The sequence below is a fragment of the Callorhinus ursinus genome, unplaced genomic scaffold (assembly GCF_003265705.2).
Source record: "Callorhinus ursinus isolate GAN/ISIS: 27379988/994484 unplaced genomic scaffold, GSC_fseal_2.0 scaffold10, whole genome shotgun sequence".
NCBI lineage: Eukaryota > Metazoa > Chordata > Mammalia > Carnivora > Otariidae > Callorhinus > Callorhinus ursinus.
In genome coordinates, this window is record NW_027397072.1 from 81,268,375 (window position 1) to 81,282,048 (window position 13,674).

At 40.3% G+C, this 13,674-nt stretch overlaps 1 protein-coding gene across 17 annotated transcripts in view; it reads left to right on the forward strand.

Annotated features, from left to right (window-relative positions):
- Positions 1-13,674, forward strand: part of MAP4K4 (mitogen-activated protein kinase kinase kinase kinase 4) — a 187,576-nt gene that overhangs the window by 132,539 nt on the left and 41,363 nt on the right. For all 17 annotated transcript variants that reach the window (XM_073897883.1, XM_025869038.2, XM_073897882.1 and 14 more), the window contains exons 10-11: positions 1,384-1,456; positions 2,898-3,108. In XM_073897883.1, coding sequence (XP_073753984.1) covers positions 1,384-1,456; positions 2,898-3,108 — 284 coding nt within the window. The remainder of the gene's footprint in view (positions 1-1,383; positions 1,457-2,897; positions 3,109-13,674) is intronic.

A 13,674-nucleotide genomic window follows, 5' to 3' on the forward strand; every position in this document is an offset into this window, starting at 1 on the left:
ACTAAAGTTTGAAAACAAAGCTTGTTCTTGGGAAAAGGTTATTTGTACATTGGATCCTTTTCCCAGTATGTATTTTCTTAATAATAGCTCACAGTCCTGGAACATTTGCTGGGTGCCAGGCATTTACCAGCTACTTAGCCTGGAGTCTCGTGCATATTTGCGGGTGGGAACAGTGGAGCACTTTATCTTCATTTTTTAGTTTTCAAGTCACAGTGGCCTTTTTTCCCCCTTGGCATTCATTTACCTTTCAAATACCCTCATCCCCTTGTCGATAAGGAATAGCTTATAGTACAAAATTTTAAACATAACAGAGTGTACTATTTAAAGGAGTCCAAAGATTATTTAGGTTGGAATTTCCTTTGGAAGATAGGCTATTTTAATATTCTTTAAAATTACATAGTTTTGATTGTCTAGCAATGAAAAGAACTAATGTCATATATAAAGACTGATGAATTTGTAGAAATATTTATGTATAATTATATATGATATAGACTGGAACCCCATTTTAAGTTCTCAGATTTGTTTTTCTTACCAGGACACTGATTTTCAACTTCTGTGTATCTCTGAAAAAAGTTGGAAATGTGTTTTGTGAATAGATTTGTTTTGTAAATCTCTTCAGCCTTTTTAGTTTTGATTGCTCTCTGGAGTGCAATGCTCCCTCAAAGTTGGGTACTGACATTAGGTACAGGGTCCAATAAGATGGGCTGTTACTTTGGGGAAAATGGCATAAAACCTGTTGAAGTGAAAACAGGTTGCTCATGTTGAAACTTGTGCTTTATCTGGTGAGAGGAGAGCAACTTTTCTCTCCTTTTGCCATATTGTTTCTGCATCAGTTTTTCCCTGGCTTCATCTTTGTAAATTTGTGGGAACATTTGATTTCATGTCTTTAAGCTCTGAGTGCTTCCTATGTTTCACCCGTGTTCAGGCCTGCAGACCTTCTTCTGGGCTCTAAGTGGTTCCCTGAGTGCCAACAATAACCAAATGATGTCTCCTAGTTGCCTTGGTTTGGGCCGTTAAATCTCTTTCTTTTGCATTTTGGCATCAGTGGGACTTTCCGAATTTCCTGACGCTTTGGGGCCATTTTTCTGATGTGTCAAGAGCTTGAGAGCCCCTCTCACAGCCCTGGACCCCCTCCCCAGTGCATCCCATAGGAGCTGTCTGGAACGCAGTAGAATCCACTCTTCCATGCAGAGTAAGGGTAGCCTAGGGAATGCTGCCATTCACTCTGGGAATTGGATGTCATACTCCTCCTCCTTCCAGGTTCTCTGTACACGTTATTAGTTTCATAAAGGACATATTGTTTATTTTTTGCTGTAATGCTCTTGGAGATGCATGTATCATGATTTGTGAACTGTCCCGTTTATCTTGCCCTTTTCTTTATAGATGAAACCGAATATGAGTACAGTGGGAGTGAGGAAGAAGAGGAGGAAGTGCCTGAACAGGAAGGAGAGCCAAGGTAATGATAAAGCTACTCACTGTTCAGCTTCCTGCCTATGAAGAAATGGTTTTATATCGATGCCAGGATTTCAAGAAATCTTCAAGTACCTTGAAAGTGCCTTAACATCTTCATTCTTCTTTATCTTTTGAAAGATTCCTATAAACATTTCCCCCCTCAGGATCCTCGCATCCAGTGGTGCTTCCCCAAGATTGCATTGTTCCCCTCCCTCTGTCATCTGGCAGCGTATGGGGCTGTGTTTGGTTCTGGGGATGGGGAGCCTGCTGCTGGCGCTTGCTGCTCTAGGAGGTGTGAATGGTACGCGCTGTGCAGTGTATAAAAGAGGCCTGCTCACAAAGACTCGTCCTGCCCACGGGCCAGTCGGGCCTCCGTTGAAAAGCACTGCAGTCTTTCCCAAAATGTTTTTTTGTTTTGTTTTGTTTTGTTTTGCTTTTCCCACAAGTGTGGTTATCAGCAATACAGTTCTTCTACTTGTGTACGTTCTGTCCTGATCCATCTTACAGACTATGTTTTGGGTGTCTGTGGCTTCCTAAAGTACCGTGAAGCAGAAGGTTGAAGATTTGGTAGTATGAACCTTAGAGTAACTAACTATTCAGAGAATAGGGGCTTTTAAAATTTTAATAATGGTCTTGCCTGGCAGTTCTTCATGCCTTCAGCTACACATAACTTGACTCATTGAACAAAAAGAGCCTGGAAGGGTATCTTGAAAGACCTGTGGAGACCTATGTCCAGGCAAGGGGAGTTTGAAGAGAGCAGATGAAGAGATAAGAAAATGTACTGTTAAAACTCCATATGTTTTTCTTATTGCATAGGAGAATATTTGAATCCATTTGAGACTAAGTATTTTGGAGTAAATTCATGAGCAGTGTAATTGTCTTGGGTAGGAGCATGATACAAGGAAAGAGGCAGTTTCAGGAGATTGATTTGACATGTTTTTCTGGGTATCGGAAATGGAGCCATGGCTCTCAGCAGGGAGACCAGCTAGCGGTGATGCTGTTTATCTGTGCCGCGGCTCATTCTTGAGACCCACTTGGGCTCAGCTGCTTACTCTGGAAACAGGCAGTGGGAGGGCATACGTGGTAAGACTTGGTGGGAAGTAAGGTGGTCAAAGAGGAAGGTGGTTCCACTTCTACTCATCAAGTGGAAGAAGGGGATTTCCTCCTTTCCTTGTACAGAATTTGAGTTGATGTGAGAATCCTGAGTAGAGATGTCTTATCAAGCAAACATCCAGGGTGGAGTTTGAAGATATTTGTGAAATGGATAAAAGATGTAATACTATTGAATGTAGATACAGTTATTCCCATGGGTTTATTAGTTGAGCCTCAGAGAGGGAGGAACTCATTAGGAGGATGAATAGAATAGCAGGCCGAGGCCCCGGTCTCACCTGGAGGGCAGAGTGATCTGTGCGCACCCCTGAAAGCCCTGCGTCCTCCTCCTCCAGCTCCATCGTCAACGTGCCTGGTGAGTCGACGCTTCGGCGGGATTTCTTGAGACTGCAGCAGGAGAACAAGGAACGTTCTGAGGCTCTTCGGAGACAGCAGTTACTGCAGGAGCAACAGCTCCGGGAGCAAGAAGAATATAAAAGACAGCTGCTGGCAGAGAGACAGAAACGGATTGAGCAACAGAAAGAACAGAGGCGGCGGCTAGAAGAGGTGGGAAAAGGGAAACGTCCAGTTGGTTTTCTCTTTCTTTATTCACATTGGTAGCTAGACACTCAAATGGATGTTTTCTGTGGCCTCCTGACAGAATACCTTTCCCCTGGCTTACCTGTTCAGGTAACTTTGGAGGGAGAGCTTACGCTTTTGGACTGGCAGGCCTACACATTTCTTGTGGTCTTCGAAATGTTTTCCTTGCTTGTAAAAACTTAAGGACCTGCCCCACAGTTACTCATCAGCATATTGTGCTTAGATGCAGAACAGCAGGGGCCCAGAGATAGCATCATACCAGTTCTGCAAAGGCTGTTTCTGTTTGTGGTTTAAGCTGGCAAGCTCAGGCTTGACCTGATTTTTCTTCTCTTGGCCTCTGGGTCCAAGTTCATGTGTACATATTTTTCTGAAACTTCAGACTTTTTCACAGGAAAACATTTTTTCTAAGAATGCCTTAAATTTAGGAGTTTTGTTTTTTTGTTTTTTTTTAATAAATGCCTCAACTGTAGCTCTATTTTAAGAGTAGGGATGAAAGGGGCACCTGACTGGCTCAGTCAAGTGGAGCTTGCAACTCTTAATCTCAAGTTGTGAGTTCTAGCCCCGTGTTGGGTATAGAGGTGACTTAAAAATAAAATCTTTAAGAAAAAGAGTAAGGGATGAGAAAAGAATTACACTGGGTATAATATACCTGCTCTTCTGTAATCTAGTTGTTAATGTAGTGGGATTAGTTATATTCTGCAGTGGGAAAATACATTTTGTACTACCTGCTCATTTAATTCATTAATACTATTAACATTGCTGCTCTGGTTACCCACAGCATTTTCGTTTATAATTCATAGAAACGTCATTTCTCTCTATTTCACTTGGGGCTCAAAAAAAACCTTTTGATTTTTTTTTCCTTTTATTATATATTTCACAGCTCCAAATTTCTCATTCACAGTAGTTTCTGTTTCTACTTAATTCATACACCTTGATTCATATTTCTTACAGCAGAAAAAGAACCCAAAACAACAAGAAAGCCCTGTATTGATATTAAACAGTGGAGTTTAAAGTAAATAACAACACATGGTGTATTACCCAAGTTATTTAAGAGTATTTTGGGGTTAGGGGGAATCTGTGTGTTTTGTAGTGTGAATCTGAAAACTTTATACTTTGTTCCTAGTTTAGAAAACTAGTGCCTTTCTAACTAAGGAGACTGGAAATATTCAGCCCGGGCTTATGGAAGAAAACATAGGATGTAACCTTCCTCTGTAGGAGGGACAACATTGCTGTTTGTGTAACCCTTTTTGCAGTTTATTTGCAAACTCTTTTGTAGTATTTTTAAGACTCTTCTCAGTGCTCTTTGAACATAACAGAACCCAGAGTGGCCCAGGGTTTATTGAAGTTGAATGTTGACCATTTGAACTTCGTATGTGAGAATGCTTGAGTGTTGAGGCTCTGGCTATTTCTAGTACTTTATGCAGTATTCTCCACTGTCCATTTAAACTCTGGGCTGTACTTTGCCTAAGGATGTGATACAGGTTAGTTTGATGGTTTATAACTTCAGCTCAAGCTCATTTGTAACACATGCCACGGAAATTGTTTTCAGGCCATGTGGTAGTGAGACAAATGTCCATTATCCAGCATCTATAGGGAGGAGGATTGCAAAGTGAAGGCCAGCACTGGCTAGAGAAGAGAGACTGAAATTGGACAGCCATTTTGTTTTATTAGTTAAAACAAAGACTAGAGGATTAAGGATGTCTGCTAAATGAGAACTTTGGACTTTACTTGCTTCAATTAGCCCTTTAATTTCAGCTTCTCAGTAAAAGCTCAAACTCCGAGTCACCTCTTGGCACCTCTTAAGCAGGAAAGATGGAGCTGGGTATGAAAGAGGGAACATTTGCATGAATAGAATCCACTAATTTAGATTCTTGGTGATCTAGCTCCTTTTTACTAGCCTGGGGTAATTGAGTGTTATCTACACTCTAGGTCCCAGAAGGTAATTTGGGAATATTTAAACCATAAATCATTTTTAGCTCTTTATTGGCATTAAAGCTTCAATCAGAACTGTTTGGAGAATAGGGATTCCTTTTGTTATTAACAAAGTAGATAGAGATGGTCAGCCTAAGTCATAAGATAAATGACAATTAAAACTGAAAGGAGAGGGGCGCCTGGGTGGCTTGGTCCATTAAGTGTTCAACTCTTGATCTCAGCGTCATGAGTTCAAACCCCACCTTGGGCTCCACGCCAGGGTTAGAATCTACTTAGAACAAACAATCAAACAAATGAAAACCCCCCAAAAATGAAAGATAACAAGTATTTGTCAGTGACTGACAAAAAGAAATGGCCCGAAAGTCGGTTGCAGGAAAACTGAGTACAGATTTTCCTTTCTTTGCAATTGCCACAAAAATCAGGCTCACTGGGGCTAAGGACTCCTGTCATCCCTGAGCCCTCTTTGCAGGTGAGTGCTTTTGTCCCTCATAGGTCCTTCATCTTTAAGAAATCAGTATGTGTGGGGCACCTGGGTGGCCCAGTAGGTTAAGTGGCTGCCTTCGGCTCAGGTCATGATTCCAGGGTCCTGGGATCGAGCCCCACATCGGGCTCCTTGCTCAGCAGAGAGCCTGCTTCTCCCTCTGCCCGCCGCTCACCCTGCTTGTGCTCTCTCTCTCTCTGACAAATAAATAAATAAAATCTTTAAAAAAAGAAATCAGTATGTGTGTATACTCCCCTCTTCCTTTGCTCCTTGAGATGTGCTGCTGCTAGGATCCCTCTCCTTTATCTTCCTCCACTTCCCTCTCAGCTCCTGTGTGAACTGGAGGTCTTAGAAGTCTTTGCAGATATTTTCGGGCTGTCTCTCAGTTTTGCTGGAAATGAGGTTTCTGTTTCTGTTTTCCATTTTCCTTGTTGCTTTTGGTTGGTCCCAGGCTGAAAAGGGGAGAATGCAGAGCTCAGGCAGCCAAGTTCACACTGGCAGCTTCAGTCCAGTCCTTTCCTGGACCCCCAACCCCTCAAGTGGTTGAGTCTGCTCCCCAGGCTTTCTCATCAGGACCCCCTCGGTATTCTCCACTTACTGAAGTACTGCATCCAGATTCAGAACCCCATGTGGTAATGACCCCCTGAATCAAAAATGTTAATATGACTGTATTACCTTTCATATTTAGATGCATCATCATACCTCTGCCTCAAATAGAATGTTGCCTCTAGCTCATTTTTTTTTTCCATAAAAATTTTTCACAGGCCAGCTTTTTCTCCCATTCCATGCTTTCCCTTTGGGAGGGGAGCGGCACAAATGAAGAATATTTAACTGTATTGTCATCTTATCCTAATGGTTTGTGCTCTTGTTCCATTGAGTCTTGATTTGATATCTATTAACTATTTCTCCCTACTCCCACAACATCTACATATTTGATTAGCATGTTTTCTCATTCTTCGTCTATTTTTAATACAAATATTAAGAGCAAAAGATCAGTGGTCTAAGTTAAGATTGCTACGTTAGTTGGTATACTTGGATATGTTTTTGAACATATTTTGATATGTTACATATTTAACTAAGTTTCTTGACTAGTCTATATACTTCTTCATTTTGACCTCATGGAAACTTACCAAATTATTAGTAAAAGCAAGACATGTTTGTCTGTGGTTTGTTTGCTACTTTAGTAAACTACAAAAAAAGACAATTTCTTAGGGAAGATTTGTTTTGAGCAAGCCTTTGGTGCCATCATAACAACAGCACCTTCTGGTTGGGTTATTTTAACGGTGTATAAATGATCTTTTTAGTATATATAGGAGTCAAAAATCAAACTTTTCGTTTAAGATTAGAATTTGTCCTTTCCTTTAAAGAAAAAAAAAATAAACCCTAATTCCCTATCTCTTCCCAGTCTTACCCTTTGGGAAGATGACCCTGGTGCCTGTGCTCCATAGACTGTTTTAGCCCTGGGGTTGCAGTTGTCACTCGGTGATTTTGGTTGCCTCAAGTCGGGAGTCAGTGTTAGTGTCAGCCCCAGCAGTTTCTTTGCTTTTTATTCCACCAAGAGGACACATGGTTATATTCATTTTTAGCATTTCTACCAGTTCCAAAATGACTAAAATTTTAGAGAGGTGGGTGGAAGTGGAAGAAATTAAAAGCAAAGGAAAGTAAGAGAAAAATGAGATCTGTACTGAAGCTAAATTGTACCACGAGGAAAACAAAGTTTCTAAGAAAAAAATTAATACACCGCCCAATGTATTTGTTGGCTTTATCTTGGAAGGAAGACATGGTGGGCTCCTTCACCCCTATAGGGTCTCCATGTATTGTAAAGAAAGAGGAACCATTTCCTCACACCTCTTTCCCTACACAAAGGCCTTTGTGTGGCAGATCATGAGTGTCTCACAACAAGAGTACACACTAGCACAGTGCTACCTTTTTTTACAGTTCAACCTGTGATACATGCATTGGGGCATGCAAGTGCGCCTACAGCCCAGGCCTTGCTTTCTGTCAAGTTGGCAGCTCCAGGTTTTTTGCAGGGGGTAGCTGTCTTGTCTTTCAGAACTCCATATAAGTTCTCAGGTGTTCTTTTGACATCCTAGTCTAGTGTTTGGTTTTATTTACAGCTAAATTTTGTAAGAGTTAGCTTAGTTCAGCAAATGTTGCTTGTTGCCTGAAGATGGGGAAGAATTGTCTTTGGGGAGAAGCAAATAGTTTTTCTACTAAGGCTTCATCAGAACGTGTACAAATAAACCTCAACGATTGGTGGTATATCTGTGCAGTAAGTAACATGACCTCAGAAAGTGCCTGGAGGTAGCTGAATGTGAAGAACAGACTGGTTTATTAAAGTCAGTTTCTGCTAAGTCCAGTGGAGTGTGTTTAAATGGACCTCACTATTAATCATTGTGACCTATTTAGAGAAGTTTTTAGAATTGTGAGATGAAAGCATTACTTTTAAATACCAAACTACAAAGGGAGCCTAATTAAAGCATAGCTGGAAAAGTACATACTTAGGCATGCTTGGGAAAATTTAAGGAATAGGAAATCTCTTTACAATTTGAAAGATTTGGAAATCACTTTACAGCATCATGCAGTTTTTCAGTTTGTTTGATTTTGTTTTCAAAGAGTGATTTAAGAAAATAATGATGACATCAGTTTGCAAATGCTTCACAGGATTATATCATGTTAATCATTCCTAGTGGGGAAAGCCTGAAAAGGCATGTCTGTTAGAGTCTCCTCGGTTTTGGTATTTGAAATCACAGGCATAAGGTTAATCCAGTATGAATTGATGTTACTTAGTTGATGGTTGACGGCATATGTGTTTTATTTTTGGCTACCTTCTTTTGAGGTTCTGTTGCAAGAGGACAGCTTTTCACATTAATCATCTATTAAGATATATTTACTAAGGGCTTTCTTTTAGTTTTAATCATCCTTCCTCCCTTAAATTGAAAGCCTGTTCTGAGTTAGGTGGTTTTTATGGTTGATAGTTTAAAACCTTCCTCTGGGTCCAGTTTACAGTTTCAAATGTTAAAGCATAATGTGGAAGAGGAATCAGTAATTGCGTTGTTTTTTTACTTTAGCCTCAGTCTTGTCAACCAGTTGGTTTGCAAACCAGAACTTGCTTAGCGGGCTATTCCTAGGAAACTCAGCACTTTCCATATTATTGTCTTGTGGATTTTTTTAAAAGTGTATGGTTTACGAGACTTGAAGGAGAGGGACTGTCTAGTTTACCTTTGTGTACTTATCATGGTGCTTAATATTTCTCAAATGGATGAATTGGTCATTTGTAGTCCTAGATGCATCTCTGGAAAGAAGGGACTTGTTCTTGAAGTTTATGCCCATTCTTAAATGGACTTTGGGGCTTGAGATCTCTAATTTGAGTTCCAGAGACACCTTAAAGTACTTTAATGGACCTTATAGAATATCCTGAGGCATGAAACGTGTTGTAAAAAGTCTGAGGCACTATCCAGATGTAATCATTATTGTTTAAGGCTTTATGTACTCAACAAGTGATTTCAAAAAGATGGCTTTAGGATTTGATTGGATCTTGTTAGGACATAGAGATACGAATGGATTCTTTAGTCTTTTAGTACTCTAAATGCTAAATGGCATCCAAGACAGCAGTTTTGTCTTGGATGCCACATGTCCGGTGTGAGAGTTAGATTCAACTCAGAAAAGTATTTATTATGATACCTATGACAGAGTGAAAAAGATGAGCAAAACATGATTCCTGCTCTCAGGGAGTTTATGGTCTTTTTTGGTGTGTTGATCTTGTAACCAAGAGTATGGTACTGTCATAGGGAACAGAAGAAAAAGCCTTTTGGAGGTTTTCATTTGACAATTGAGAACATCAGTTGTAGCCTGTTCTTGTTTGTAAGATGTTTGCTTACTGTTATTTTATGGTGTGCATTTTGAATTAAACTTCTAATAATTTTAATTGTGTTGATTAAATTAAATAATTACATAATAATTATATTGACTTTGGAAAACAGTTGAACAAAAACAACATGATGCTTATCTCACTTCCACTGAGAAATCCTGGTAAAGTGACAGAACAAACAAAAATGGTATAAACAACAAAGACAAACGAGAACAAGGAAGGAAACCAAGTTATGGAAATGAGATAGTGCATGGAAGAGTGAAGACTGTAAGAAGGCTAGTACTGCAAATTCTGGAAGAGAGTCAAAAATGAGAGGCAACGGGTGAGGTGGAAAGCATGTGTATGTGGACAGTTAGATTCTCCTACCCCAGGCAGCCAGGCTGCTGTGTTCCTTGTCTTTGGCTGGAGCAGATACAGACGTCCTAGAAAAAATGAGCAGCAGAGCAGCAGAACATAGAGAACTCCAGCACAACTGAGTATGTGGAGAGAGGGGTACTGGAAGCACTCTCACCTTAGCTCCCATAGTGCTGGCAACCACACTTATCACAGATGCCACCTTCTTTTCCTACACCTGCTGCTCAACCCAGGCAGGAGATTGGGAGGATGCTTAGAATATTGCAGAGATTCCTCTGTGGAGATACCAACTAGCCCAAGGGACACAAGGCCCCAATGAAATGACTATACTGCCTCACATCACCTTGCTCTAAAGCTTAATAGTTACCACGTACTCTCCACAGCCCTTATAGGTAGCTTTTTACTGTCTTACATGTGAGTTGGCAGCCAAGATTGTGGGCACTGAGAAAAGTCTTTAACATGAAAGATTCTAAGACAAATGGAAGAAGGACCTTGAAGGAAGTAATGCAGGGAACAGAGTAAATATTTCACACATATGCACATGCACAGAATCTTAATATCCTTAGAATGAGAAGAACATATATTCATGAAATAATGTTCAGAAAATAAGAATTTTTGAAAAGTTTTTTATAAACTAAAACTCCCAAAAAGTAGGGGTGGGTGGGTGGATGTGTGTGTTGGGGGAGGGGGTTAAGTTTATGGGGAACAGAGGAGAAACAAAACAATCCAGGGGCTTTAACTTCCATTTAATTAGATGGTCCAGGAAATAATTACTATAGGGAGAACTATGAAAATAATTCAAGGAAAGTTTCCATAACTAAGAAATAGAAATTTCTGGACTGAAAGATGTACTGAGTACCCAGCACAATGAACAAAAAAAGACCCATAACGCACATACATCATCTTGACATTAAGAATGTCTGGGATGAAAAGAGGATCCCTGAAAGCCACAGTGGGGGGAGCCAGGTAGAGGGGTGTGCATGGGTCTTATACTAAGTATCAGGCATCTGAATGGTCTGAGATTCTTTAGAAACACCAGAAACTAGAAAATGACATGGCCATACTTGTGGAAATCTGAAGGAAAATTACTTCCCTCAGCCAAAATTGTATGTACATTGTGAGGGTAAAAATTCTGTGCCCTGGCCTGCAAAGTCCCTAAAGCCTTTGGCCCTTTCTTCACTCCTCCTCAAGAAGCTACTGGAGGATGTGTTCCCACAAATGAGGAAGAAGGTGACAAGGACTCTAGAAATGCAATCCTGTACAGGAGAGAGTTGAGAAGGGCTCCTAGTAAGTTGGTGGACGAGTACAGGATGCCTGAAGAGCAAACAGTGTTGGTTGGCAGAGGGGAAGAGAGTGCTGTGAGAGTAATCTCTAAGACGAAGAAAAGAATACCTGATTGACTTTGACCATATTGGAAAGAGGTCTGTGGGGGTATAAGACTTGACAGATGATTTTGTGATGGACCCGTAGAAAGCCAGTGAAACAGACAACGACAACAACAAAAATAAGGCAATTAATAGCTTCCCAGAAAACTCAAGTTTGCCTTGCATATGGTTTTCATTTCACCAGAAATTGTTACAGGACTAGATTGGGAGCATAGGACGGTGCTGTATGATGGATATTCTTTAGGAGAAATCATTAGATGGTATCTAAAGTGGAAAAAAAATTTTAAATAGTTCTTATAAACATTATTTAAAAATCAGGTTGTAAATACCATGGGTAAAGCTAAAAGCATTGAAAGTGGTTATACCTTGGGAGTAAGGAGAAATGGGACACCTTATTTTTGATATAAGCCTTATATTCTTCCCTGACTTTTTAAAGTACTTAGTACTTTAATTAAAAAATTAAAACGTAAGGTGCGCCTGGGTTGCTCAATCAGTTAAGCATCTGACTCTGGATTTCGGCTCAGGTTGTGATTTCAGGCTCATGAGATCGAGCCCCGAGTCATCGTGGAGCCTGCTTGAGATTCTTTTTCTCGCTCTGCCCAGCGCCCCCCAGGCTCTCTCATGGTCATTTCTCCCAGACCTCAGCATGGCAACATCCAGGACTCCATGAAGTTGTTTCCCTCCTGGTTCTCTGGAGGAGTCCTTGCTCATAATAGCCAGAGCATCAACAGAGATGCGGATGGCTTTGCTTTCAAATTAAAGAAAAATTTTTTTGATAATAAGAGGAAAAAGCAAGTGCAGCCTGTGGCTTTTCTTTCTGTTACTGTGATACCATGGGTTTAAGTGGGGACCTTCACTTCAACATCATATCTGCAAATTAAAGAATGTTTAGTAGTCTGCATGGTATATAAGGAAATGACAGTAAGCATATCTGTAAGGCTGTTGTGGATCTGTGTCTCTGTGGTCATGCGGCATTTCTTAGAACAATACAGTGGCCTGGAAGGGTCTTTAATCAGCATCCATCCCAGCAGTAAAAGAAACCGAAGACATAAATCTGATAGAGATAGATACCCTTATATACCCTTTCACTGAGTGTGTATATTATAAAACATGCAAAAAGAGCTATTTTAAAAGGGTGAGCTACAAATATAAATAAATAAAAGTTCAGTGTTTTCTTTTCCTAGACCTCCACTGATTGTCTTGCTTACTTTTAGAGACTGCTGATATAGAGACCTACCGTCTTAGTTCTTCACTTCTCTCCTTCTTTCTTTTAATCTCGCTGTGTCAGGGCACTCCCCAGGGTGGTGTGGTGGGCAGGGAGAGGAATGATTCTCTTACCGTTCATTGCTTATGAGCTCTGTAAAATTTTTTTTCACACTGTAGACACCAACTGTTGATTTAAAAAACAAAAAACAAAAAACACCCATTGCAAACTCCACACCATGATTGCTGACATAGACTGCCTCCCTCCCACCCCCACCTCACACACCTCTGTTCTGACAAGTCAGGAAATAGGCTCAGGGAGGGGAAGTGGCTTGTACCAGGGAAGTAGAATCAGGACCACAACCCCTGTTCCTTGAGTCATTTCACTTCTCTTTCTAGGACTCCATAGTGGACTACAACTTCTCAAAGGACCCCTCTAACCCATTTTGGCTTCTTTGTTGTCTAAAAGTTGTAAAATTCGGTGTCCGTGTATAAAGTTCTTTGCCTCCTCTGACCTGTTCCTGTTAATCTGATTACTTGGAACCTAAATTCTCAGAAGCTAAGGGGGAATTTTAAGGGTGTAGACATTGCTTTCCTTTCTTTTTGTTTCCCTTTTCTTCATGCTCCTGTTTTCCTTTTGTCTAACTAACTTGGAAGAAAATTATGTACATACCTTATTAGGTAGCTTTCTGTTCAGCTTTGTTGTAATTGTGGGTTCTTTCTTTCATCCAGAGGTGGGGCCCTTCTTGCCTGGCCTGCCAGGTGTTTGCTAAATCCAGTGTATTCTAGCAAGTCATTTCTCTTTTATAAACCTGAAAGTGTCCTGATTATTGCCAGCCTTGCCCATGATTGTTCTCAGAACTAAGCAGTGCTGAGTCTCTCTGTAAAAATCATAGAGTACATGAAACCACTCTCACTCCTCAGGATGGAAGCTTCCACAGAATTTCCATGTTCACCCCTTCAAGGAAAACATACCATTTTAAGCTTTCAAACTGATTGAATGAGAGATTCTTCGTGTTTTAGGTTTATTATAATGGAGGCTTTTTGTTTTATTTTGAATGTCTTTATATTCAACAGAGAAGTTCTGAAGCTAGGAATACCTGAAGGAATTAAATAATTTCTATTTAAAGCAAAGAAACCGGTTTCGCAATTGGCAAAACATAATGATTTTTATGACCAGCATTAGAAAAATGGTTGTGTTAGCTACTGCATATTTGTTATAAGCGATGTACTGGTAAAAGCCACTCACTTCTTTTTGCTCCTGTATAGAAAAGGCAAAAGATAGAAAATAACAAAAACTAATGATG